Source organism: Hippoglossus hippoglossus, chromosome 15 (assembly GCF_009819705.1).
Source record: "Hippoglossus hippoglossus isolate fHipHip1 chromosome 15, fHipHip1.pri, whole genome shotgun sequence".
Lineage (NCBI taxonomy): Eukaryota > Metazoa > Chordata > Actinopteri > Pleuronectiformes > Pleuronectidae > Hippoglossus > Hippoglossus hippoglossus.
This window is the reverse complement of record NC_047165.1, coordinates 15,162,606-15,190,062: the sequence shown is the minus strand read 5'-3', so window position 1 is coordinate 15,190,062 and position 27,457 is coordinate 15,162,606. Positions and strand designations below refer to the sequence as shown.

At 39.3% G+C, this 27,457-nt stretch overlaps 1 protein-coding gene, 16 non-coding genes and 1 pseudogene across 17 annotated transcripts; all 18 read right to left on the bottom strand.

Moving 5' to 3' along the window:
• Positions 1–643: 643 nt before the first annotated feature.
• Positions 644–851, bottom strand: LOC117776088. The gene has a single exon (XR_004616388.1). It is a non-coding gene; the product is annotated as a small nucleolar RNA U3 (small nucleolar RNA).
• A 777-nt stretch (positions 852–1,628) lies between these two features.
• On the bottom strand, positions 1,629–1,836 carry LOC117776097. Its single transcript, XR_004616396.1, has one exon. It is a non-coding gene; the product is annotated as a small nucleolar RNA U3 (small nucleolar RNA).
• Positions 1,837–2,516: 680 nt separating this feature from the next.
• LOC117776095 lies at positions 2,517–2,724 on the bottom strand. The gene has a single exon (XR_004616394.1). It is a non-coding gene; the product is annotated as a small nucleolar RNA U3 (small nucleolar RNA).
• Positions 2,725–3,609: 885 nt separating this feature from the next.
• Positions 3,610–3,817, bottom strand: LOC117776098. The gene has a single exon (XR_004616397.1). It is a non-coding gene; the product is annotated as a small nucleolar RNA U3 (small nucleolar RNA).
• A 720-nt stretch (positions 3,818–4,537) lies between these two features.
• Positions 4,538–4,745, bottom strand: LOC117776089. The gene has a single exon (XR_004616389.1). It is a non-coding gene; the product is annotated as a small nucleolar RNA U3 (small nucleolar RNA).
• A 687-nt stretch (positions 4,746–5,432) lies between these two features.
• On the bottom strand, positions 5,433–5,640 carry LOC117776096. Its single transcript, XR_004616395.1, has one exon. It is a non-coding gene; the product is annotated as a small nucleolar RNA U3 (small nucleolar RNA).
• Positions 5,641–6,522: 882 nt separating this feature from the next.
• Positions 6,523–6,730, bottom strand: LOC117776086. The gene has a single exon (XR_004616386.1). It is a non-coding gene; the product is annotated as a small nucleolar RNA U3 (small nucleolar RNA).
• A 720-nt stretch (positions 6,731–7,450) lies between these two features.
• On the bottom strand, positions 7,451–7,658 carry LOC117776104. The gene has a single exon (XR_004616402.1). It is a non-coding gene; the product is annotated as a small nucleolar RNA U3 (small nucleolar RNA).
• A 687-nt stretch (positions 7,659–8,345) lies between these two features.
• LOC117776105 lies at positions 8,346–8,553 on the bottom strand. Its single transcript, XR_004616403.1, has one exon. It is a non-coding gene; the product is annotated as a small nucleolar RNA U3 (small nucleolar RNA).
• Positions 8,554–9,273: 720 nt separating this feature from the next.
• Positions 9,274–9,481, bottom strand: LOC117776087. The gene has a single exon (XR_004616387.1). It is a non-coding gene; the product is annotated as a small nucleolar RNA U3 (small nucleolar RNA).
• Positions 9,482–10,168: 687 nt separating this feature from the next.
• Positions 10,169–10,376, bottom strand: LOC117776093. The gene has a single exon (XR_004616392.1). It is a non-coding gene; the product is annotated as a small nucleolar RNA U3 (small nucleolar RNA).
• A 687-nt stretch (positions 10,377–11,063) lies between these two features.
• LOC117776099 lies at positions 11,064–11,271 on the bottom strand. Its single transcript, XR_004616398.1, has one exon. It is a non-coding gene; the product is annotated as a small nucleolar RNA U3 (small nucleolar RNA).
• An 882-nt stretch (positions 11,272–12,153) lies between these two features.
• Positions 12,154–12,361, bottom strand: LOC117776091. Its single transcript, XR_004616391.1, has one exon. It is a non-coding gene; the product is annotated as a small nucleolar RNA U3 (small nucleolar RNA).
• Positions 12,362–13,079: 718 nt separating this feature from the next.
• LOC117776106 lies at positions 13,080–13,287 on the bottom strand. The gene has a single exon (XR_004616404.1). It is a non-coding gene; the product is annotated as a small nucleolar RNA U3 (small nucleolar RNA).
• Positions 13,288–13,974: 687 nt separating this feature from the next.
• LOC117776094 lies at positions 13,975–14,182 on the bottom strand. Its single transcript, XR_004616393.1, has one exon. It is a non-coding gene; the product is annotated as a small nucleolar RNA U3 (small nucleolar RNA).
• An 882-nt stretch (positions 14,183–15,064) lies between these two features.
• LOC117776090 lies at positions 15,065–15,272 on the bottom strand. The gene has a single exon (XR_004616390.1). It is a non-coding gene; the product is annotated as a small nucleolar RNA U3 (small nucleolar RNA).
• Positions 15,273–15,990: 718 nt separating this feature from the next.
• On the bottom strand, positions 15,991–16,191 carry LOC117776101 (annotated as a pseudogene).
• A 4,404-nt stretch (positions 16,192–20,595) lies between these two features.
• Positions 20,596–25,605, bottom strand: LOC117775621 (disintegrin and metalloproteinase domain-containing protein 8-like). The gene is given in 15 exon segments (XM_034608948.1): positions 20,596–20,717; positions 21,011–21,095; positions 21,174–21,260; positions 21,344–21,447; positions 21,450–21,666; positions 21,836–21,925; positions 22,007–22,184; positions 22,282–22,424; positions 22,597–22,678; positions 22,759–22,928; positions 23,489–23,551; positions 23,697–23,783; positions 24,723–24,954; positions 25,328–25,404; positions 25,549–25,605. Coding segments are annotated over 15 exon segments (1,794 nt in total).
• Positions 25,606–27,457: the final 1,852 nt, after the last annotated feature.

Sequence of the window (27,457 nt, the reverse complement as noted above, 5' to 3'; positions counted from 1 at the left end):
GTTTTGTTCTTCACACCCTGCAGCAGGAGGCACCTGGTTGCTGTTCAGAACTTCAGAGGTCTGATTAGAGGCAGAGAACACCAGCTCATCCTGCAGAGATTCACCGAGCTGAAGAAGAAACTGGGCAACGCCAGCGGCGACAAAACCCAATTGTTGTTTGGCAACATGCAGGTCACTGTCAACACAGACTGCCTCTCCAATCTGCCGTACTCCTGCCTCAGCTTCCTGCTGCCTGACAGCTACTTCTACACAGACAATAAACTGGTGGAGGAAGGTGAAGAAGCTCAAGTTGTGGATTTATTAAAGAATAGGTGGACAATCGCAGTTCATCTCAGGTGGTTTAACTGTTTCTGGTACAAATTAGAGTTTGCACTCTCAAACACAGCCATATTAAAGGATATTTCACTTTGTGGTTCCTTAAGTTGCATGTTTGAGTTTTTCAAGACAAACTGAGGTATTCACTTATTTTATTGGACTTCTCTTAAGTGCAAACAAAACTCAGAAGATATTATTTGCAGTAGTTCAGATTTGTTCTAAATACTTATTCTATGTAAAGTGAAGGCTACAAGTTCGATGCTGGATTTCCCAGCTTCGTGTAGAATTAAAGTAACTTTGACTACCATATTATTACAAAGTACAGCTGACCACTCAGAACATGTTTCCTCCTTCAGTGTCTGAACCAGAAACACTGAACAATCATCAACAGTGGAGAAAACCAAGAGTCTCTTCCACCAGATTCCTGCTCTGAAGGAAACATCTTAACTCTTCATCATGGGCAGCGAGACCAAACTCTTTAGAAACACATTTCTCAAGTCAACAACTATAGAAATGATCCCTGAAAGTATAGTCTTGGTTTGTTTTGGATGTTTCTCAGTCTTATATCTACAGACGTGAACCTTTACTCCTGGTGATCTGGATCAGAGAGTTACACCTCCTACAATCAGATGTTGTATTGACACTCAGGTGTATTTGCAGGAGGAAGAGAAAGATGACTGTGTTAGTTTGAAGTATTTTAAAAGACTCATTTGTGCTGTAGGGACTTTTTGAAACCTCTTATCACAAAGTTTCCTTCTACAATGTCACAGCAATCAACTTGGGTCAGTTCAATATTCACCCACTGAGTTCACAGTCATTAACATGCTGACGGGTATTAAAGCAACACAAGCCTGTCCTTCCAGGCTGCTCTCTTCACGTTGATCACTTTCTCGTCTTTGTCAGAGCAGGACTTGGCTTGTTCTTGACTTGACTTCTGCTGTCCTGATGTCAATGGGGAGCTCGTTCCACCATTTATGAGCCAGGACAGCAAACAGTTGTGATTTTGTTGAGTGGCTAGATCGCAGTGATGGAGCAACAAGCCGATTGGCAGAGGCAGAGCAGAGTGGACGGGCTGAGGTGGAAGGTTTAACCCTGACCTGGATGTAGACTGGACCTGATCCATTCACAGCACGGTACACAAGAGCTAGTGTCTTGAAATGGATGCAGGCAGCCACTGGTAAGCAGTGAAGGGAGCAGAGTATCATTACTACTGATACACCTTAAACCTTAATCTTCCTGCCATTTCATTGAGTTCAGGACGAAAGCTCTAACTTAACATTAATAAACCTTATATTTTAAACAGCTGTATGTGAACCACTCAGAACATGTTTCCTTCTTCAGTGCCTGAACAATAAACCCTGAACAATCATCAACAGTGGAGAAAACCAAGAGTCTTTTCCACAAGATTCCTGCTCTGAAGGAAACATCTTAACTCTTCATCATGGGCAGCGAGACCAAACTCTTTAGAAACACATTTCTCAAGTCAACAATTATAGAAATGATCCCTGAAAGTATAGTCTTGGTTTGTTCTGGATGTTTCTCAGAGTCTTATATCTACAGACGTGAACCTTTACTCCTGGTGAGCTGCTGTGATTCAGAAAGAAAAACCTCCTACAATCACAACCAAATGAAACTTTGATATTTGTGGGTCATTGCTGCCATAACAACCATAAATGATCAGTCATCAAAGGCGAAAGAACAACTTTGACGGCGTGTAGTTGAGATGATGTGGATTCAACTGTTTATAGTGCAATAGTTTTTTTAACCATGTTCTAAACAAGAGTTTTGTTTTTCCTTCACAAACTACAACTTAATATCAGAATAGTATTCATAGAAATAAATATAGTTTGGGTTTTATAGTCATTTTATTGAGAGATTTTAAAGTTTGTGTAAAAAATAAAGTTTGGTGAGTCTGAAAAAACTTTGGTCACCAAGACTTTAATAATAAAAGTATCAGAGACTCACATCATTGATAATCGCTGTCACACAGGCTGACAAATACACACATGCAGATCAATTCACCAAGGAAAACAGACCCAACACATGTTCTCAATTTCAAAATAAAGCTTCTCATAACAGCAAAACTAAACACAGATACCAATTAACCCCAAAACTTTATCTTTCTGCCATTACATTGAGTTCGGGACAGAAGCTGTAACTCAACATTAATGAACCATATCTTTTAAAACATCTGTCTCAGAACCACTCAGATCATGTTTCCTTCTTCAGTGTCTCAACCAGAAACACTGAACAATCATCAATAGTGGAGAAAACCAAAAGTCTCTTCCACCAGATTCCTGCTCTGAAGGAAACATCTTAACTCTTCATCATGGGCAGCGAGACCAAACTCTTTAGAAACACATTTCTCAAGTCAACAACGATAGAAATAATCCCTGAAAGTATAGTCTTGGTTTGTTCTGGCTGTTTCTCAGAGTCTTATATCTACAGACGTGAACCTTTACTCCTGGTGAGCTGCTGTGATTCAGAAAGACAAACCTCCTCCAATCAAAACCAAATGAAACTTTAATTGTGTGGGTCATTGCTGTCATAACAATCATGTTTCAGAAAATGCTCAATGACTTGAAATCTTCATGTAATTAAGACAAGTAGTTGAGTGATGAAAAGCATAAACTTTATCTGTATTTCGTCTGTTTTGTTCTTCACACCCTGCAGCAGGAGGCACCTGGTTGCTGTTCAGAACTTCAGAGGTCTGATTAGAGGCAGAGAACACCAGCTCATCCTGCAGAGATTCACCGAGCTGAAGAAGAAACTGGGCAACGCCAGCGGCGACAAAACCCAATTGTTGTTTGGTGACATGCAAGTCACCGTCAACACAGACTGCCTGTCCAATCTGCCGTACTCCTGCCTCAGCTTCCTGCTGCCTGACAGCTACTTCTACACAGACAATAAACTGGTGGAGGAAGGTGAAGAAGCTCAAGTTGTGGATTTATTAAAGAATAGGTGGACAATCGCAGTTCTTCTCGGGTGGTTTAACTGTTTCTGGTACCAATTAGAGTTTGCCCTCTCAAACACAGCCATATTAAAGGATGTTTCAGTTTGTGGTTCCTTAAGTTACATGTTTGAGTTTTTAAAGACAATCTGAGGTATTCACTTATTTTATTGGACTTCTCTTAAGTGCAAACAAAACACACAAGATATTATTTGCAGTAGTTCAGATTTGTTCTAAATACCTATTCTATGTAAAGTGAAGGCTACAAGTTTGATGATGGATTTTCAAGCTTTGTGTAGAATTAAAGTAACTTTGACTACTGATACTATTACAAAGTACAGCTGTCCACTCAGATCATGTTTCCTCCTTCAGTGTCTCAACCAGAAACACTGAACAATCATCAATAGTGGAGAAAACCAAGAGTCTCTTCCACCAGATTCCTGCTCTGAAGGAAACATCTTAACTCCTCATCATGGGCAGCGAGACCAAACTCTTTAGAAACACATTTCTCAAGTCAACAACTATAGAAATGATCCCTGAAAGTATAGTCTTGGTTTGTTCTGGATGTTTCTCAGAGTCTTATATCTACAGACGTGAACCTTTAGTCCTGGTGAGCAGCTGTGATTCAGAAAGACAAACCTCCAATCACAGCTTTGTTGATCTGTATTTTTGTAGAGAAAACTACAACAAGGACAAACCTTTTAGAACTTATATTTCAGATATGTAAAAAATGCACATAACTAAGAAGAAGGTTTTTTGTTGTAACTTAAATTGGTTTATTCAGTCTTGAATTAGAACATGTTTACCCACATTTAACCAAAACCACTTAACAGTTTCCTTCATTTAATCTTGTGTGTAAAACATCAGTGGCTCATAATTTTCAGAATCGTGTTTTATTGCCAAGCAGGTTTACATATAAATGGAATTTGCTGTGTTGTGTTTGTGCATTTATAAACATAGAAAACATTTTAAAAAAGAAAACTAAAATTTTATATACAAATTAAATAAAAAAGAATAACATAAGCAAAACATTTTAAAAATACAATAAGAAAATAAAATATACTATAAGCAGGTGGGATTGTGCAATATGTACAGATAATATTGTTTATAATGTGTCAAAGTCACAGGCTGGGACATCAGTACAGTTTAGTTTAAGAGTCAAAGGCATTAATGATGAGGCCAGCAGCAATCAGGAAGAATCTGTTTTAGTGGCATGAGGTGTTGGTCCTGATGGCTGTCAGCCTCCTGCCATTACTAATACAACAGAAATCAACCACTCAGAACATGTTTCCTCCTTCAGTGTCTGAAACAGAAACACTGAACAATCATCAACAGTGGAGAAAACCAAGAGTCTCTTCCACCAGATTCCTGCTCTGAAGGAAACATCTTAACTCTTCATCATGGGCAGCGAGACAAAACTCTTTAGAAACACATTTCTCAAGTCAACAACTATAGAAATGATCCCTGAAAGTATAGTCTTGGTTTGTTCTGGATGTTTCTCAGAGTCTTATATCTACAGACGTGAACCTTTACTCCTGGTGAGCCGCTGTGATTCAGAAAGACAAACCTCCTCCAATCACAACCAAATGAAACTTTGATTTTTGTGGGTCATTGCTGTCATAACACATGAGTGTTATAACTGATCAGTCATCAAAGGCGAAAGAACAACTTAGACGGTGTGTAGTTGATATGATGTGGATTCAACTGTTTATAGTTCAATAGTTTTTTAAACCATTTTCTAAACAAGAGTTTTGTTTTTCCTTCACAAACTTCAACTTAATATCAGAATAGTATTCATAGAAATAAATATAGTTTGGGTTTTATAGTCATTTTATTGAGAGCTTTTAAAGTTTGTGTAAAAAATAATGTTTGGTGAGTCTGAAAAAACTTTGGTCACCAAGACTTTAATAATAAAAGTATCAGAGACTCACATCATTGATAATCGCTGTCACACCGGCTGACAAATACACACATGCAGATCAATTCACCAGGGAAAACACACCCAACACATGCTCTCAATTTCAAAATAAAGCTTATCATAACAGCAAAACTAAACACAGATACCAATTAACCCCAAAACTTTATCTTTCTGCCATTACATTGAGTTCGGGACAGAAGCTGTAACTCAACATTAATGAACCATATCTTTTAAAACATCTGTCTCAGAACCACTCAGATCATGTTTCCTTCTTCAGTGTCTCAACCAGAAACACTGAACAATCATCAATAGCAGAGAAAACCAAGAGTCTCTTCCACCAGATTCCTGCTCTGAAAGAAACATCTTAACTCTTCATCATGGGCAGCGAGACCAAACTCTTTAGAAACACATTTCTCAAGTCAACAACGATAGAAATGATCCCTGAAAGTATAGTCTTGGTTTGTTCTGGCTGTTTCTCAGAGTCTTATATCTACAGACGTGAACCTTTACTCCTGGTGAGCTGCTGTGATTCAGAAAGACAAACCTCCAATCAAAACCAAATGAAACTTTAATTGTGTGGGTCATTGCTGTCATAACAATCATGTTTCAGAAAATGCTCAATGACTTGAAATCTTCATGTAATTAAGACAAGTAGTTGAGTGATGAAAAGCATGAACTTTATCTGTATTTCGTCTGTTTTGTTCTTCACAACCTGCAGCAGGAGGCACCTGGTTGCTGTTCAGAACTTCAGAGGTCTGATTAGAGGCAGAGAACACCAGCTCATCCTGCAGAGATTCACCGAGCTGAAGAAGAAACTGGGCAACGCCAGCGGCGACAAAACCCAATTGTTGTTTGGTGACATGCAAGTCACCGTCAACACAGACTGCCTCTCCAATCTACCGTACTCCTGCCTCAGCTTCCTGCTGCCTGACAGCTACTTCTACACAGACAATAAACTGGTGGAGGAAGGTGAAGAAGCTCAAGTTGTGGATTTATTAAAGAATAGGAGGACAATCGCAGTTCTTCTCGGGTGGTTTAACTGTTTCTGGTACCAATTAGAGTTTGCCCTCTCAAACACAGCCATATTAAAGGATATTTCAGTTTGTGGTTCCTTAAGTTGCATGTTTGAGTTTTTAAAGACAATCTGAGGTATTCACTTATTTTATTGGACTTCTCTTAAGTGCAAACAAAACACACAAGATATTATTTGCAGTAGTTCAGATTTGTTCTAAATACCTATTCTATGTAAAGTGAAGGCTACAAGTTTGATGATGGATTTTCAAGCTTTGTGTAGAATTAAAGTAACTTTGACTACTGATACTATTACAAAGTACAGCTGTCCACTCAGATCATGTTTCCTCCTTCAGTGTCTCAACCAGAAACACTGAACAATCATCAATAGTGGAGAAAACCAAGAGTCTCTTCCACCAGATTCCTGCTCTGAAGGAAACATCTTAACTCCTCATCATGGGCAGCGAGACCAAACTCTTTAGAAACACATTTCTCAAGTCAACAACTATAGAAATGATCCCTGAAAGTATAGTCTTGGTTTGTTCTGGATGTTTCTCAGAGTCTTATATCTACAGACGTGAACCTTTAGTCCTGGTGAGCAGCTGTGATTCAGAAAGACAAACCTCCAATCACAGCTTTGTTGATCTGTATTTTTGTAGAGAAAACTACAACAGGGACAAACCTTTTAGAACTTATATTTCAGATATGTAAAAAATGCACATAACTAAGAAGAAGGTTTTTTGTTGTAACTTAAATTGGTTTATTCAGTCTTGAATTAGAACATGTTTACCCACATTTAACCAAAACCACTTAACAGTTTCCTTCATTTAATCTTGTGTGTAAAACATCAGTGGCTCATAATTTTCAGAATCGTGTTTTATTGCCAAGCAGGTTTACATATAAATGGAATTTGCTGTGTTGTGTTTGTGCATTTATAAACATAGAAAACATTTAAAAAAAGAAAACTAAAATTTTATATACAAATTAAATAAAAAAGAATAACATAAGCAAAACATTTTAAAAATACAATAAGAAAATAAAATATACTATAAGCAGGTGGGATTGTGCAATATGTACAGATAATATTGTTTATAATGTGTCAAAGTCACAGGCTGGGACATCAGTACAGTTTAGTTTAAGAGTCAAAGGCATTAATGATGAGGCCAGCAGCAATCAGGAAGAATCTGTTTTAGTGGCATGAGGTGTTGGTCCTGATGGCTGTCAGCCTCCTGCCATTACTAATACAACAGAAATCAACCACTCAGAACATGTTTCCTCCTTCAGTGTCTGAAACAGAAACACTGAACAATCATCAACAGTGGAGAAAACCAAGAGTCTCTTCCACCAGATTCCTGCTCTGAAGGAAACATCTTAACTCTTCATCATGGGCAGCGAGACCAAATTCTTTAGAAACACATTTCTCAAGTCAACAACTATAGAAATGATCCCTGAAAGTATAGTCTTGGTTTGTTCTGGATGTTTCTCAGAGTCTTATATCTACAGACGTGAACCTTTACTCCTGGTGAGCTGCTGTGATTCAGAAAGACAAACCTCCTCCAATCACAACCAAATGAAACTTTGATTTTTGTGGGTCATTGCTGTCATAACACATGAGTGTTATAACTGATCAGTCATCAAAGGCGAAAGAACAACTTAGACGGTGTGTAGTTGATATGATGTGGATTCAACTGTTTATAGTTCAATAGTTTTTTAAACCATTTTCTAAACAAGAGTTTTGTTTTTCCTTCACAAACTACAACTTAATATCAGAATAGTATTCATAGAAATAAATATAGTTTGGGTTTTATAGTCATTTTATTGAGAGCTTTTAAAGTTTGTGTAAAAAATAATGTTTGGTGAGTCTGAAAAAACTTTGGTCACCAAGACTTTAATAATAAAAGTATCAGAGACTCACATCATTGATAATCGCTGTCACACCGGCTGACAAATACACACATGCAGATCAATTCACCAGGGAAAACACACCCAACACATGCTCTCAATTTCAAAATAAAGCTTCTCATAACAGCAAAACTTAACACAGATACCAATAAACCCCAAAACTTTATCTTTCTGCCATTACATTGAGTTCAGGACGAAAGCTGTAACTCAACATTAATGAACCTTATATTTTAAAACATCTGTCTCAGAACCACTCAGAACATGTTTCCTCCTTCAGTGTCTCAACCAGAAACACTGAACAATCATCAACAGTGGAGAAAACCAAGAGTCTCCTCCACCAGATTCCTGCTCTGAAGGAAACACCTTAACTCTTCATCATGGGCAGCGAGACCAAACTCTTTAGAAACACATTTCTCAAGTCAACAACTATAGAAATGATCCCTGAAAGTATAGTCTTGGTTTGTTCTGGATGTTTCTCAGAGTCTTATATCTACAGACGTGAACCTTTAGTCCTGGTGAGCAGCTGTGATTCAGAAAGACAAACCTCCAATCACAGCTTTGTTGATCTGTATTTTTGTAGAGAAAACTACAACAAGGACAAACCTTTTAGAACTTATATTTCAGATATGTAAAAAATGCACATAACTAAGAAGAAGGTTTTTTGTTGTAACTTAAATTGGTTTATTCAGTCTTGAATTAGAACATGTTTACCCACATTTAACCAAAACCACTTAGCAGTTTCCTTCATTTAATCTTGTGTGTAAAACATCAGTGGCTCATAATTTTCAGAATCGTGTTTTATTGCCAAGCAGGTTTACATATAAATGGAATTTGCTGTGTTGTGTTTGTGCATTTATAAACATAGAAAACATTTTAAAAAAGAAAACTAAAATTTTATATACAAATTAAATAAAAAAGAATAACATAAGCAAAAAATTTAAAAAATACAATAAGAAAATAAAATATAGTATAAGCAGGTGGGATTGTGCAATATGTACAGATAATATTGTTTATAATGTGTCAAAGTCACAGGCTGGGACATCAGTACAGTTTAGTTGAAGAGTCAAAGGCATTAATGATGAGGCCAGCAGCAATCAGGAATAATCTGTTTTAGTGGCATGAGGTGTTGGTCCTGATGGCTGTCAGCCTCTTGCCATTACTAATACATCAGAAGTCAACCACTCAGAACATGTTTCCTCCTTCAGTGTCTGAAACAGAAACACTGAACAATCATCAACAGTGGAGAAAACCAAGAGTCTCTTCCACCAGATTCCTGCTCTGAAGGAAACATCTTAACTCTTCATCATGGGCAGCGAGACCAAACTCTTTAGAAACACATTTCTCAAGTCAACAACTATAGAAATGATCCCTGAAAGTATAGTCTTGGTTTGTTCTGGATGTTTCTCAGAGTCTTATATCTACAGACGTGAACCTTTACTCCTGGTAAGCTGCTGTGATTCAGAAAGACAAACCTCCTCCAATCACAACCAAATGAAACTTTGATATTTGTGGGTCATTGCTGCCATAACAATCATAAATGATCAGTCATCAAAGGCGAAAGAACAACTTAGACTGTGTGTAGTTGAGATGATGTGGATTCTACTGTATATATGTATGTTCAATAGTTTTTTAAACCATTTTCTAAACAAGAGTTTTGTTTTACCTTCACAAACTACAACTTAATATCAGAATAGTATTTATAGAAATAAATATAGTTTGGGTTTTATTGTCATTTTATTGAGAGATTTTAAAGTTTGTGTAAAAAATAAAGTTTGGTGAGTCTGAAAAAACTTTGGTCACCAAGACTTTAATAATAAAAGTATCAGAGACTCACATCATTGATAATCGCTGTCACACCGGCTGACAAATACACACATGCAGAACAATTCACAATGGAAAAAACAGACCCAACACATGCTCTCAATTTCAAAACAAAACTTCTCATAACAGCAAAACTAAACACAAATACCAATAAACCCCAAAACTTTATCTTTCTGCCATTACATTGAGTTCGGGACAGAAGGTGTAACTTAACATTAATGAACCTTATCTTTTAAAACATCTGTCTCAGAACCACTCAGATCATGTTTCCTCCTTCAGTGTCTCAACCAGAAACACTGAACAAACATCAACTGTGGAGAAAAACAAGAGTCTCTTCCACCAGATTCCTGCTCTGAAGGAAACATCTTAACTCTTCATCATGGGCAGCGAGACCAAACTCTTTAGAAACACATTTCTCAAGTCAACAACTATAGAAATGATCCCTGAAAGTATAGTCTTGGTTTGTTCTGGATGTTTCTCAGAGTCTTATATCTACAGACGTGAACCTTTACTCCTGGTGAGCAGCTGTGATTCAGAAAGACAAACCTCCTCCAATCACAACCAAATGAAACTTAGATTTTTGTGGGTCATTGCTGTCATAACACATGAGTGTTATAACTGATCAGTCATCAAAGGCGAAAGAACAACTTAGACAGCATGTAGTTGAGATGATGTGGATTCAACTGTTTATAGTTCAATAGTTTTTTAAACCATGTTCTAAACAAGAGTTTTGTTTTTCCTTCACAAACTACAACTTAATATCAGAATAGAACTCATAGAAATAAATATAGTTTGGGTTTTATAGTCATTTTATTGAGAGCTTTTAAAGTTTGTGTAAAAAATAATGTTTGGTGAGTCTGAAAAAACTTTGGTCACCAAGACTTTAATAATAAAAGTATCAGAGACTCACATCATTGATAATCGCTGTCACACCGGCTGACAAATACACACATGCAGATCAATTCACCAGGGAAAACACACCCAACACATGCTCTCAATTTCAAAATAAAGCTTATCATAACAGCAAAACTAAACACAGATACCAATTAACCCCAAAACTTTATCTTTCTGCCATTACATTGAGTTCGGGACAGAAGCTGTAACTCAACATTAATGAACCATATCTTTTAAAACATCTGTCTCAGAACCACTCAGATCATGTTTCCTTCTTCAGTGTCTCAACCAGAAACACTGAAGAATCATCAATAGTGGAGAAAACCAAGAGTCTCTTCCACCAGATTCCTGCTCTGAAGGAAACATCTTAACTCTTCATCATGGGCAGCGAGACCAAACTCTTTAGAAACACATTTCTCAAGTCAACAACGATAGAAATGATCCCTGAAAGTATAGTCTAGGTTTGTTCTGGCTGTTTCTCAGAGTCTTATATCTACAGACGTGAACCTTTACTCCTGGTGAGCTGCTGTGATTCAGAAAGACAAACCTCCAATCAAAACCAAATGAAACTTTAATTGTGTGGGTCATTGCTGTCATAACAATCATGTTTCAGAAAATGCTCAATGACTTGAAATCTTCATGTAATTAAGACAAGTAGTTGAGTGATGAAAAGCATGAACTTTATCTGTATTTCGTCTGTTTTGTTCTTCACAACCTGCAGCAGGAGGCACCTGGTTGCTGTTCAGAACTTCAGAGGTCTGATTAGAGGCAGAGAACACCAGCTCATCCTGCAGAGATTCACCGAGCTGAAGAAGAAACTGGGCAACGCCAGCGGCGACAAAACCCAATTGTTGTTTGGTGACATGCAAGTCACCGTCAACACAGACTGCCTGTCCAATCTGCCGTACTCCTGCCTCAGCTTCCTGCTGCCTGACAGCTACTTCTACACAGACAATAAACTGGTGGAGGAAGGTGAAGAAGCTCAAGTTGTGGATTTATTAAAGAATAGGTGGACAATCGCAGTTCTTCTCGGGTGGTTTAACTGTTTCTGGTACCAATTAGAGTTTGCCCTCTCAAACACAGCCATATTAAAGGATATTTCAGTTTGTGGTTCCTTAAGTTGCATGTTTGAGTTTTTCAAGACAATCTGAGGTATTCACTTATTTTATTTGACTTCTCTTAAGTGCAAACAAAACACACAAGATATTATTTGCAGTAGTTCAGATTTGTTCTAAATACCTATTCTATGTAAAGTGAAGGCTACAAGTTTGATGATGGATTTTCAAGCTTTGTGTAGAATTAAAGTAACTTTGACTACTGATATTATTACAAAGTACAGCTGTCCACTCAGATCATGTTTCCTCCTTCAGTGTCTCAACCAGAAACACTGAACAATCATCAACAGTGGAGAAAACCAAGAGTCTCTTCCACCAGATTCCTGTTCTGGAGGAAACATCTTAACTCCTCATCATGGGCAACAAGACCAAACTCTTTAGAAACACATTTCTCAAGTCAACAACTATAGAAATGATCCCTGAAAGTATAGTCTTGGTTTGTTCTGGATGTTTCTCAGAGTCTTATATCTACAGACGTGAACCTTTACTCCTGGTGAGCAGCTGTGATTCAGAAAGACAAACCTCCTCCAATCACAGCTTTGTTGATCTGTATTTTTGTAGAGAAAAACTACAACAGGGACAAACCTTTTAGAACTTATATTTCAGATATGTAAAAAATAACTAAAAAGAAGGTTTTTTGTTGAAACTTGAATTGGTTTATTCAGTCTTGAATTAGAACATGTTTACCCACATTTAACCAAAACCACTTAACAGTTTCCTTCATTTAATCTTGTGTGTAAAACATCAGTGGCTCTTAATTTTCAGAATTGTGTTTTATTGCCAAGCAGGTTTACATATAAATGGAATTTGCTGTGTTGTGTTTGTGCATTTATAAACATAGAAAACATTTTAAAAAAGAAAACTAAAATTTTATATAAAAATTAAATAAAAAAGAATAACATAAGCAAAAAATAAAAAAAATACAATAAGAAAATAAAATATACTATAAGCAGGTGGGATTGTGCAATATGTACAGATAATATTGTTTGTAATGTGTCAAAGTCACAGGCTGGGACATCAGTACAGTTTAGTTTAAGAGTCAAAGGCATTAATGATGAGGCCAGCAGCAATCACGAAGAATCTGTTTTAGTGGCATAATGTGTTGGTCCTGATGGCTGTCAGCCTCTTGCCATTACTAATACAACAGAAGTCAACCACTCAGAACATGTTTCCTCCTTCAGTGTCTGAAACAGAAACACTGAACAATCATCAACAGTGGAGAAAACCAAGAGTCTCTTCCACCAGATTCCTGCTCTGAAGGAAACATCTTAACTCTTCATCATGGGCAGCGAGACCAAACTCTTTAGAAACACATTTCTCAAGTCAACAACTATAGAAATGATCCCTGAAAGTATAGTCTTGGTTTGTTCTGGATGTTTCTCAGAGTCTTATATCTACAGACGTGAACCTTTACTCCTGGTGAGCAGCTGTGATTCAGAAAGACAAACCTCCTCCAATCACAACCAAATGAAACTTAGATTTTTGTGGGTCATTGCTGTCATAACACATGAGTGTTATAACTGATCAGTCATCAAAGGCGAAAGAACAACTTAGACAGCATGTAGTTGAGATGATGTGGATTCAACTGTTTATAGTTCAATAGTTTTTTAAACCATGTTCTAAACAAGAGTTTTGTTTTTCCTTCACAAACTACAACTTAATATCAGAATAGAACTCATAGAAATAAATATAGTTTGGGTTTTATAGTCATTTTATTGAGAGCTTTTAAAGTTTGTGTAAAAAATAATGTTTGGTGAGTCTGAAAAAACTTTGGTCACCAAGACTTTAATAATAAAAGTATCAGAGACTCACATCATTGATAATCGCTGTCACACCGGCTGACAAATACACACATGCAGATCAATTCACCACATAAAACAGACCCAACACATGCTCTCAATTTCAAAATAAAGCTTCTCATAACAGCAAAACTAAACACAGATACCAATTAACCCCAAAACTATATCTTTCTGCCAATGCATTGAGTTCGGGACAGAAGCTGTAACTCAACATTAATGAACCATATCTTCTAAAACATCTGTCTCAGAACCACTCAGAACATGTTTCCTTCTTCAGTGTCTCAACCAGAAACACTGAACAATCATCAACAGTGGAGAAAACCAAGAGTCTCTTCCACCAGATTCCTGCTCTGAAGGAAACATCTTAACTCTTCATCATGGGCAGCGAGACCAAACTCTTTAAAAACACATTTCTCAAGTCAACAACGATAGAAATGATCCCTGAAAGTATAGTCTTGGTTTGTTCTGGCTGTTTCTCAGAGTCTTATATCTACAGACGTGAACCTTTACTCCTGGTGAGCTGCTGTGATTCAGAAAGACAAACCTCCAATCAAAACCAAATGAAACTTTAATTGTGTGGGTCATTGCTGTCATAACAATCATGTTTCAGAAAATGCTCAATGACTTGAAATCTTCATGTAATTAAGACAAGTTGTTGAGTGATGAAAAGCATGAACTTTATCTGTATTTCGTCTGTTCTGTTCTTCACACCCTGCAGCAGGAGGCACCTGGTTGCTGTTCAGAACTTCAGAGGTCTGATTAGAGGCAGAGAACACCAGCTCATCCTGCAGAGATTCACCGAGCTGAAGAAGAAACTGGGCAACGCCAGCGGCGACAAAACCCAATTGTTGTTTGGCAACATGCAGGTCACTGTCAACACAGACTGCCTCTCCAATCTGCCGTACTCCTGCCTCAGCTTCCTGCTGCCTGACAGCTACTTCTACACAGACAATAAACTGGTGGAGGAAGGTGAAGAAGCTCAAGTTGTGGATTTATTAAAGAATAGGTGGACAATCGCAGTTCTTCTCGGGTGGTTTAACTGTTTCTGGTACCAATTAGAGTTTGCCCTCTCAAACACAGCCATATTAAAGGATATTTCAGTTTGTGGTTCCTTAAGTTGCATGTTTGAGTTTTTCAAGACAATCTGAGGTATTCACTTATTTTATTTGACTTCTCTTAAGTGCAAACAAAACACACAAGATATTATTTGCAGTAGTTCAGATTTGTTCTAAATACCTATTCTATGTAAAGTGAAGGCTACAAGTTTGATGATGGATTTTCAAGCTTTGTGTAGAATTAAAGTAACTTTGACTACTGATATTATTACAAAGTACAGCTGTCCACTCAGATCATGTTTCCTCCTTCAGTGTCTCAACCAGAAACACTGAACAATCATCAACAGTGGAGAAAACCAAGAGTCTCTTCCACCAGATTCCTGTTCTGGAGGAAACATCTTAACTCCTCATCATGGGCAACAAGACCAAACTCTTTAGAAACACATTTCTCAAGTCAACAACTATAGAAATGATCCCTGAAAGTATAGTCTTGGTTTGTTCTGGATGTTTCTCAGAGTCTTATATCTACAGACGTGAACCTTTACTCCTGGTGAGCAGCTGTGATTCAGAAAGACAAACCTCCTCCAATCACAGCTTTGTTGATCTGTATTTTTGTAGAGAAAAACTACAACAGGGACAAACCTTTTAGAACTTATATTTCAGATATGTAAAAAATAACTAAAAAGAAGGTTTTTTGTTGAAACTTGAATTGGTTTATTCAGTCTTGAATTAGAACATGTTTACCCACATTTAACCAAAACCACTTAACAGTTTCCTTCATTTAATCTTGTGTGTAAAACATCAGTGGCTCTTAATTTTCAGAATTGTGTTTTATTGCCAAGCAGGTTTACATATAAATGGAATTTGCTGTGTTGTGTTTGTGCATTTATAAACATAGAAAACATTTAAAAAAAGAAAACTAAAATTTTATATAAAAATTAAATAAAAAAGAATAACATAAGCAAAGAATAAAAAAAATACAATAAGAAAATAAAATATACTATAAGCAGGTGGGATTGTGCAATATGTACAGATAATATTGTTTGTAATGTGTCAAAGTCACAGGCTGGGACATCAGTACAGTTTAGTTGAAGAGTCAAAGGCATTAATGATGAGGCCAGCAGCAATCAGGAAGAATCTGTTTTAGTGGCATGAGGTGTTGGTCCTGATGGCCGTCAGCCTCTTGCCATTACTAATACAACAGAAATCAACCACTCAGAACATGTTTCCTCCTTCAGTGTCTGAAACAGAAACACTGAACAATCATCAACAGTGGAGAAAACCAAGAGTCTCTTCCACCAGATTCCTGCTCTGAAGCAAACATCTTAACTCTTCATCATGGGCAGCGAGACCAAACTCTTTAGAAACACACATTTTGAAGCCTGTTGCGGTTAGTGGAGAGAGCGATCAATGACCAAGCGCACGTCTCCGCATTGCATGCGTTTTGCGCACTGCGGCAAGGATAAACGCTTCACTTCCTGCGTCCGTCATGCGATGTTGATCCTTTCCTGCTAATTGCTCATTACGGTCCACGCTATCAATTGCACATCACACTGTGAACATTTTATGTAAATCAAATGATAGTTGTAAAACAAAGCTTACTTCCTGTTGCCAGTAGGTGGCACCATCACTATTATTACATACAGACTAATAGATCTGTTCAAGTACGGGCTCTGATGTAGCGTGAGCAATTTTGTGTCAATTGGACAATGTTACAACAACTTCATTTTCACACTGATCAGTAGGTGGCGCTATGACCCTGCACTAATATTAATATATGGAGCTGTTCAGGTCAGGATTGTGGTCATAGGTCAGTAGTTTGGGGCCGGTTGGATAATGCAGAGTGGATTTACAAAGTACTTCCTGTTTCATGGTGAATCAGTAGGTGGCGCTATGACCCTGAGGAAATATTGACACATAGAGCTGTTCAGGCTTGGACTCTGATCATGAGACAGAAGTTTGGTGGTGATAGGACAATGCACACTGTAGTTATGACAACATCGTCTCCTTTGGCGAAGGATGAACCTTCGCCGCACCTCAATGTTTACACGGTTTGAGGAAAATGTCACAATTCTGACCATGATCCAATGACTTGACTGAGCTCATTTGAGCTGTGTATTGTAAAGCAGCCAGGAGCAGTGCATCAACGTATAAAACATGTCACTTCCTGTAGCCAGCAGGTGGCGCTGTGATTTTAAGCCATGATTTCTGTGTAGATGTCATCAGGCCGGGATTCTTGTCTTACATGTCTAGTTTGGACTCGATTGGACCACGTATGTCTAAGATATAGAACCTCGTGTTTTGATGGCGTGTAATCAAACTTTGAAGCCACGCCACGGTCACACGGTGTGACGAAAATTCGAGGTAGTTTAGATCTCCATCTTGTTGTGATGACACGCATCTCAATTTGAAGTTGATCTGATGAAAGCTCTACGACAAGTTCGTCAAAGTAAAAATGTGGAATATGGCCAAAATGGCCACTAAATCCAAAATGGCGGGCTTCCTGTTGCTTTTTTCCAATTGCACCTCAGACCTTTTTTGTTTGTCTTGTCATGATACACCTGGGCTACGATTTTTGTGAAGATCGGTGAAAGCTAACTGAGGGGCTTTTCCTTAGATGGCGCTGTTGAGCCATTTTTCCACGCCCATTTAAAATTACTCCAGAATTCCCTACAAACTTTGGTAACAATTTTAGCATGTCTAGGCCCTGAAAAAGCCCCAAAAGGGAAATACAAATCCTTCGAAATACAATAGGGCATCCCACTGGAGGTGCTCGGGCCCTAATTAACTTGTTATCACGGGAAAACAGAGGAAATATAATGTATCATTCCTTGTCCGTTTAGGGCTTCTGTATCTCTCAGCACAACTGCAATTTCTTCCTCCAAACCCCATCTTATTTGTAAGCTATTATTTCAGCACATCTGTGTTTTAGCTGTCTGTTAGACATTTATGTGTTTACTAACAGTGACGGACTGCGTGTCTTCATACGTACCAGCTGAGTGTGAGGAAGCGGAGACAGGTCGGAGGACGGCTTCGGCTTCACCGGAGGCATTGGAGCAGGGGTGTCAAACTCATTTTAGTTAAGGGGCCACATACTGCCCACTTTGATCTCAAGTGGGCCAGACCAGTAAAATCATAGCATAATAACGCATACATAACGACAATATTTCTCTATGTTTAAATCATTGGTGAAGGTTTTTGGATGATAAACCCTATTTTAAGGTCTTTCTACAATAAACTAGAAACATAAAGACCAAAAACTCAGACATCAGCCCACTGTTTATCTGCCTGGGCTCTCCTCTGCAGATTCCCTCGCTTTGTGATGCGAGGGAATCAAACGCGTCACAAAGCGAGCAGCGAGCGCTGCTGCCTGTGGCAATGAGCGCTTCTGCCTCTGGAGCAGACATCGCATTTACGCAGTTTTTGAAGCAATTACTGGATCGATTAAAAAAATTACAAAAAGTTTGTACTCATAAACCTCCATATTCTTAAGAGACATTCTGATTCACAACCCTTGAAATTTATTCAGAAAAACAAGTGCAATTTCACCAATACTGTGCTTCAGTTTATCATTTACACATGTGCATTACAACTTCAGATCACAGTTGATCTACAGAGCAAAACATTTTCATGTTCAGTGTCAAATATTTCAACAGTACGTTTTCATTTTCACAGAACTGTGTTCTTCAGGATGCAAAAGTGTCTGAAGCCTTATCTTACATGAAGTAGGTCAACTCACCGATTAATTTTGTCCTGAAACTTGGCATCTTTTAGCCCTCACAAGTGCATCAATATCAGGCTTAAACTCCTGAATAGCAGCCAATTTAAGAATATCATTCAAGTGCTTGTGTGTGAGTCTTGAGCGAAGCTTTGTTTTTGTGATGTTCATTACAGAGAACACTTGTTCACACAGGTAGGTGGTCCCAAACATGCTCAAAACTTTTGCTGCCAGGGCTGTCAATTTGGGGTATCCTGGCAAAAGATACTGATAAAATGTGTCCAAGTCCGACAAGGCAAATTTGTCCTTTAAATCCTGATCACATTGTAAGTCAATTATCTCAAGCTGTATGTCGACGGGCAGATCCGCAGCCTTAACTGTAAATGGCGAGTGAAAAACTGCAAACTCAGTCTCAAGCTCACTAAATACCTGAAACCGCTGCTCAAACTCCCGCAGCAATTCCGTAATTTTGTCTTTGTAGCGACTCATGTCAGCAGTAACTCCGGTCATTTGCACATTTCTTAGATGAGGGAAATGAGCAGCAGCACCACTTGACAGCTGTGTCTCCCACAAAGTCAGCTTCAACTTAAATGCGCGTATGCTGTCATAATATTGTGTGACAACTTTCTTACGGCCTTGCAGCATCTTGTTCAGGTTATTCAAGTGCTCTGTAATATCCACCATAAATGCAAGGTCCTGCAGCCATTCTGGGTTTTTTAATTCATGCACTGCTTTGCCCTTTTTCTCCATGAACTGTCCAATTTCCTCTCGTAGATCAAAAAAACGCTTCAGCATGGCACCTCGGCTTAACCACCTTACTTCAGTGTGGTATGGTAGGCCACAGGTGATGTCTTTATCACTGAGGAGGCTGTCAAACTGACGGTGATTCAGCCCTCTGGCTCGGATGAAGTTAACAGTTTGGACAACCACTTTCATGACGTGATCCATTTTTAACGACTTGCAACACAATGCCTCCTGGTGCAAAATACAGTGAAATGTCCAAAAACTTTGTCCTCCATTTGCAGCTTGTACTTTCTCCCTGAATTTCATCACAACGCCTGTTTTTCTCCCGATCATTGATGGTGCGCCGTCTGTAGCCACACTGACAGCACGGGTCCAGTCCACTCCGACCCGGTTCAGCGCTTCAACGAGAGCGCTAAAAATGTCATTCGCTGTAGTGGTGTCTGTCATAGGTACTAACTCAAGGAACTCCTCGGTGACCGCCAAAGTCTCATCAACACCACGAATGAATATGGCCAGTTGAGCAACATCTGTAATGTCAGTGCTCTCATCGATTGCAACTGAAAATGCTACAAATGACTTGACTTTATGCTTCTTTTGGCTATCCAAAGCAAGCGGTCGTATTTGTCGCCATGGTGAGTCTCATAGTGGCACCAAATATTATATTCTTTGAGCACAGAAACTTGCTGCGAACACAACAAACACACAGGTTTTCCAGTTACCTTTGTAAAAAAATAGGATGTGGTCCATTTTTCTTGGAAAACTCTGCACTCTGTGTCCACTTTTCTCTTTTTTGACAGAGACCTTTGGGGGTGAGGGTGTCACGCTTTTGACAGCAAAAGACCGGACGCATTAAAAAAGGCAGGTTGATGCCATCTGCTGTTTAGTTCTGGTTCTCAGTGTAAATCGCTACTCTTACTCTTTACTTGTTTTACAGTCTATGGCATGCTCTTACTGATACAGTGCGACCCCCAGTGGACTGATTAGGAATAGCAGCTACTTTTATAGAAATGCAATTTATGTCTTTCTGTAATTTTCACACTTAGCAAAGTCATCCGGCGGGCCGAGCTGGAACCCCTGGCAGGCCGGATCCGGCCCGCGGGCCGTATGTTTGACACCCCTGCATTGGAGGCTTTGGCTTGGTGATCTTAATAAACCAGCTGAGTGGCCGAAAACTCCACAAACGTAGGCTGGCTGATGAGTGTGTTCCCGCGACAGGAGCTGTCTTGTGTGCTGCTCGACCGAAGAACCGGGTTTGACTGTCCTGAGGTAGACTGGAGGCATCTGTAGTATAATAAGCACAGTGGCTGAAATTAAATATGGAAAAGCTTAAGAGTTCTGTCTCTATAGCTTCCCTTATGCACTGTGGGAATAACTTTTTCTTTTTCTGATGCAGTACCTCAAAATCCCAATGACCGGGACCACCAGCAGAAGTGCTCCAACCACCAGCAACACAAAAAACACCAACATGCCTGACTCTGCACGCACACGCAAAAACACACAAGCACACGTAATGATTAGGACGATATTCTATCTATTGCTCATGGACGAGCACGCATCACCTGCTCGGAGAACTTAATTCACTGTAACATCATTACTGCATTTGTACAGACTTAGCAGGGCAGTTCCAGGAGACCCCTGCTCAATTGTGTGAGAGTCAATGAGACGTAATATATCTTGGTGGAAAACGCAGCATTAGAGGAGCGGACATGTGTAAAGCATGGCGATTTAAACGGTCAAGCAACTATCGAGCATGACATGGAGCATGTACCTTCAGGCAGCACCGGCAACTGCACGTCGCAGAAGGGTGGGGCCCAGCCGGGGTCGCAGTGACACTTATTCTCGTGGTTACAGACCTGTCAGAGATCACACTCGGTTATGCTGTCACAAATCTGCAGTGCTCCAAAGTGTTGTGAGGTTAAAACTGTTTTTACCCCGTGGTTGTTGCATATGGCCGAGCAGCTGTGTGTCCCAAACGCTTTTACGTTTGTGATGTTTTGACACCACTGATTGTAGCACACCTGAAAGACATAAAAGACGCCGTAAGGACACTGTTCACCAATCTGTAGTCCATGGAGGTTTTTCTTTCAGGCAGTTTTCTCACCATGTTGTTGCCACACTTGGTGCCTGTAGGTACAATGCCTAGATCTGCAGGGAAGTATGATGTAAGCAGATGTAAGAGTCCTGATCCATCAGAATCAAAGCAGATCTAAACCAAACTATAATTTTACCTGGACCCCACAGTCTCTTGCAGTGCTTCTGCTGTGAAGGACACTGCCCATTGTAGCAGTATCCTTTCCCACGGTTGCAGGACAGGCCGTTTTGGGTGTAGGCGTCAGTCGGACAGGAGGAAGAGAGGCCGGTGCAGTACTCTGCCAGGTCACAGTCCCCTGCCTTTGGTCGGCAGACACTGCCTGTTGGTTTCAGCTGTGGAGCAGAGAGAAACACAGATGGTGATGTACCGACTCATTGAAATACGTACACTCACACACACCTGGCCAAATGGCACAGTCAGACAGTGTCTCGCTATATGGTAACACATTTAGTATCAGCGTGACTTCCCTCATCTAGAGAAGACATAGTGAGTATGACTTACTCTGCAGTTGTGGCAGCACTCTCCCTCTTCACACTGGGGTCTTGCGTTACGTTTGCAGGTAGTGGCAATGCAGCAGGTATTCTTGCATTCCTATGAGGCAGACAGAGGATAATATAATTCAGTGCTTTAATTCTGTGATTTTATGGATGCAGCCTGTCTGCACAGACAGACCTCCACGGTGCCACAGTCGCACTCCTCTCCAGGCTCCAGGAAGGCGTTCCCGCACACTGGCCCTCCGTAGATGCGATTGGTGGAGGGGGTGTCCAGCAGACAGGCCCAGTTCACCTTCTCCAAGATCTGGCTGAGTTGCTGCTGACTGCAGCTGCTGAACAGCTTCGGATTCATATATCTGGAGGAAGAACAAGAGAAGAGGAGGTCAATATTAGAAGAATATAAGAAGAGGTAGATGTGAGGGGGTTTAAGTGCAGGTGAGAAACTGAGCTTACCCCATGATCCTAGACATGATGCATGCTCTTTTAATTACTGAGGAGCCACAGACACACTTTTCAGTGTCATGGGCCAAGCCCAGATTGTGACCTATCTCATGTGCAATAATAGAAGCCACTCTTAATGTGTCAGTGCTTTCATCCTGTGTGTAAAGCAGAAAAAAGTGGAGTCTCAAAAAAGTTTTAAAAAGGATATACACCATACAAACATATAGAGAATAAACATTAACATCACATGATCCCCTTTCATTTCCTTCTAATTTTTATATTTTCTATGCAGAAATTCTACATTTATCAACGACAAATGAGATTCACCTGATTGACACCTCCAGATCCATACTTACACATTGAGGATTGCCTTGCCAAGCCGACAGTGGACCCATTAAAATCCACACCTCTGAATGAAGAAGAGTTAAACATTATTAGACCCCAGCTCTGACAGGTTATATTAAAGGGGAGTTAAAAACGGAGTCTTACGTGATGAACTGTGCGTTGTCGTGTGGGATTCTCGGCAGCAGGATCCTATGACGCCACTCAAGGAATCGATCGAGGGTGAGCTTGGATTCGGTGCTGACCTCTATCTGATCTTTGTACGACCAGATATCCACGCCGACCAGCATGACACGGACACCCATAGGGCGATACATCTAAACACACAATGATAAAAGCAAATTAATCATCAGGTAAATGGCTGATATCAGTATTTTGGAAACAGGTGAAGCTGTAAATCCCTGAGTGACTGATGCTGTCACACAGGGAGACACACTTGGGTCTGCGCTGTCATTCACGTCGGCACTTCTCTTTCAGAGAACGCAAAGACGATTGTGTGATATGTGTGAAAATTTACAGCTAAAGTTAGATTTTCACAATAAGGAAACTTTTCATTCCCTTTTATTGGTCGACATACAGTCTGTAAAGACTGGGTAGTCTTAGGACACATTTCTGCATTGATTTACAGCCACAGTGAGAAGTGGAGTCTGATGTGACATGTTGTTGTTGCTGCTTTGTGGAGGAAAATGAGTCTTGTCTGCATCCAAGGCAAATAAACTAAATGACTGGTAAAAATAGGTGGAATGCTTTTATACTCATTTGAACTTTAATGTGGTCCTGGATCATTTTCTCACATCAGATGTTTGTTTCTTTTGCTGTTCAAACAGAGCTGTGTTGAATCATTTTAAGTGACGGACAAAGAGAGAAACAAACATACCTTGTCCACATGGCTTGCTATTTCAAGCATCCTGGTCTCTATTGTCTTCTTATACTCCTTATACTAAACAAAAAGAGATCATTTTTTTAACTTAAGGAACTTTAAGCAATAAAGTCTCAGATATAAAACACAATCATTCCACATCTTGAGGGGAAAGTGAATTACAGATCATTATGATTAAATGTGCAGTAACAGAAAGAAATCAAACCTCAGTGTGGTCGGCCACAAGAACCAGCTCCACTGTTCTGGGTTTTGCTGCACGTTCTATGGTCTGGGCTTCGACTTTCTGAATAACACAAGACATTAACAATATCAAACATTAGTGTGTGTGTGTGTGTGTGTGTGTGTGTGTGTGTGTGTGTGTGTGTGTGTGTGTGTGTGTGTGTGTGTGTGTGTGTGTGTGTGTGTGTGTGTGTGTGTGTGTGTGTGTGTGTGTGTTTAGTTAGACCCAGGTTATTGTTTGATGATGATGAAAAAAGCCCAGTAATTGAATGTATTGAGTTTAGTGTTACTGACAATATAGCAACAAAAAAAATACAGTGGTAATCGCACAGAATCATTTTGATGCATGCAATTATGGCATTAATAAAATAGGAAAATGATATTTGCATTTTGAAGCTAACTTTTCCAATAATACTTTGCAAAATATTCAAATCAATGTTTTATGTGTCTCTTCCTTGTTTCCTTTTTCTACTGTGTTCCCATGTTTTGATTTCCTTTCTTGTTATCTTAGTTTGTTTGACTGAAGTTAAAACTAATGTAAAGTGGATTTTTCAAATTACTTAAACTCATCTTTTTGTTCTAATGTTGTTAGAATAAAAAAATATCCCCAGTATAGTTTGGTTGTCTGTTTTAGCTGTAAATTTGTCCCAGATACAGAATTATCAGGACGTAAAAATGTGTATCGTGAAAATGATACGAAGCTGCTGTGAACAGTAGTATTTTATTGCATGAAACTTACCCTACATAATAGAAAATATATTTTTTTAGAGTTCTTTTAAATGAATATTGTCTTTTAATATTTGTAATTCCTTCAATGATGCTGTGCTTATGATTTTACGACCTGTCTGTTTTAATCTGCTGCCCGTGTAAAGCACTTTGTAACTTCGATTTTGAAAAGTGCTCTATAAATAAAGTTATTATTTCATCGAAGAACACAGAGAGTATTGGATATCAACAGTCGTATAATGTGCAGGTTTCAAACCCTGGTGTATACATGTTTCTGTGTCTTTACCAGACTGCTGAGCTGGAACATTCCAGACGGACGAGCTCTGTGATCATCGTAAGTGGACGTGTTTCCATGGGAACAGGAGCTCCTCTTCCTCCTCAGATGTTTGTAGTTGTAAACAACATGAAGACCCTCGTTGCTGTAAGTTTCAGAGCTGTGTCTGTCGTCCTGCTGTCCTGCGTCAGGATCGGCCACAGGCTCGATCAGGTACATCTGGTCCTGGAGAAGCACAAACCCCCTGCAGAGCCAAACAGGAGTTTCAGAGTAAACAGACACCCAACCCTTTTCCTTTGCATATGCAATTCTCAAACAGTTAAACTAATTATGTAGCTGCCTTTGTTTTTACTTTCCACACCTTTTGACACTAGCATGTCTTTTATATTGACAGCAGAAGGCGGCTTTAATCAAAGAAGTCTGACACGATTACAGGTTTTTAGTCTTAATGATCTGCATTAGGGAGCAAATGGATGCTGCAGGACTGATCATCTCTTCGGATTAGACAAGGCAGGTCATCAGTCACAGCAGGAGATTTACAATCTCAAATCACGATGGGATGAGAAACAATAACCTTTTGTATTTAGAGAAATAAATCTACATGCAGCATCACTCACTCCATTCCAGAGCAGAGTCCCACGCTGGCTGACGAGTCCTCCATTCCCACGATGTGTCCCTGGTAGTAGCAGTGAACCTGGACAGACACACATCATTTCAGAAGGAGCCATTTCACACCTCTCACACTTTTTTTTCTTTTTCGTCTGACAAATATCTTGAGCACAGTGTTGAAATGTGATCTGAGGATGTATTTAAATGTGTCATTGTCAGAGGAAGTGACCTTATATGTCAAGTCCTCTTCCAGGTAAAAATCAAGAATGACAGCGTGTGGTGTCATCTCTCATAATGAGGAGCTTTGTTGTTGAGAAACTACCAAAAGCTTTCAAATTTGTCATGACATCTGAGGAAAAGACTTTCATGTCTTACATAAAATGTGACATGACGATATCTCGGCTATTGCATAAACCCACTGGGCCTGGGATATCCTGTACTTAATGTAATAATGCATGTATACTCTTTGTAGTAGGATGATCATTTGATGCTTTATGCTTTAGTCTGATTTCAGATCTCTGGATCGTCCACGTCACTAAATTTATTCTGCCATTTCAGCAAGGAAAGGGGAAATAAATGTCTCTTTACCAGGTTTGGGTTTATCACGTATAATCAAAGGAATAAAAAGATATAGTCTATTATAACGCAGGTTGATAATGTTAATGTTTGTTTGATTGTGATGAAAGAGCTCAAAGGTACATACCCCAAGATGTGGAATAGTTGGGACTTGGGCGCCCTGATCAGAATAGTGTGTCGCAGAAACGTTTTCCCTGATTAGATCACTGGAAAGAACAGATTTGTATTATATCATTGAAAGATCAATGAAGTTAGAGCAGTATGTGTTGAACAGCACAGTAAAGAAGTTCTCACTTGTTCCTTTCCAGATGCAGAGTGTAGTTCTGCCCTGCGATTGTCAAAGAGTACCGGAGTTCATCAGGGTATGCCTACACTCACACACACAGCAGGAGAGACTTTAGTACAACTTCAGTGAGATTAAACACTATGTGATGTTTAAATACAGTGTAGAGTAGTGAGAGAGAGAGGGAGAGGGAGAGAGAGAGAGAGAGAGAGAGAGAGAGAGAGAGAGAGAGAGAGAGAGAGAGAGAGAGAGAGAGACACACACACACACACACACACACACACACACACACACACACACACTCTCTCTCTCTGTTACCTGATGTGTAGCAGCATCACTGATGAGAGACGAATCCTTCAGTCTCTGAGGTGTCACAGTTTGGTACTTCTTCACATGAGATAGAGTCGTCCTTACACCGCCTGCTATTATTCCTGCAAGTAAAGTGATATTTCAGGAAAGAAAGAAACAAAGAAACAAAGAAAGAAACAAAGAAAGGAAGAGTCGTACCCCATGAGGAGAGGAGAATTCCTAACAGATATCCAGTATGAAGCACGTTGCTGTGTCGGATGGACTGTTTCATTGTGTGCTTTGCAGTCTGAGGTCTCACTCTCTCTCTCTCTCTCTCTCTCTCTCTCTCTCCGCTGTGTAATATCATGAACAATGTAAACAATATCAAGTAAATGTTGCACAAAGTAAACAGTAATCATTCCCACTGGTACTGATACAAGGTTTGTCCTTTTTTTGAAACACAACTGAGACTTGTTTTCTTTCCACACATGACTTTCTGATCTGAGTTTTTCTGATTGTCAATTGTTTCTGATCTATATTACTGAATCAGCACAGGCATTTCCATCTCAAATGTTCCCGTGTGTATATTTTTATCAGGGAAGATAAACTGTGAATTGATTGATATGCATTTGAAAATATGCTTTTGATTTTGTTTATCCAGAGTGTTAGTATGGCTCGTGGCAATCATTTCAGACTTACGGTTGCCTGAAGAACAACAGGATGAGGAAAATGAGGAGGCAATTCTTGACCTTGATACTGAGTCTGAAATCTCTGATGCTGAGGACCTAGACTGTGTTACAGGATCAAGGTGGAGTTATAGGTGTGTCTTGGAATCCAGTTCTCCTAAATGGAGAAGGCCCCTTTGATGAAACAGAAGACTCATCTTTGACTTTACATGACATATAGACTCATCTGCTATGTCATCAAAGGAGCCTTCTCCTAAATGAAGAAGGAAAGAAAAGCTATAAAAGAATATAGCAAAGAAACACCC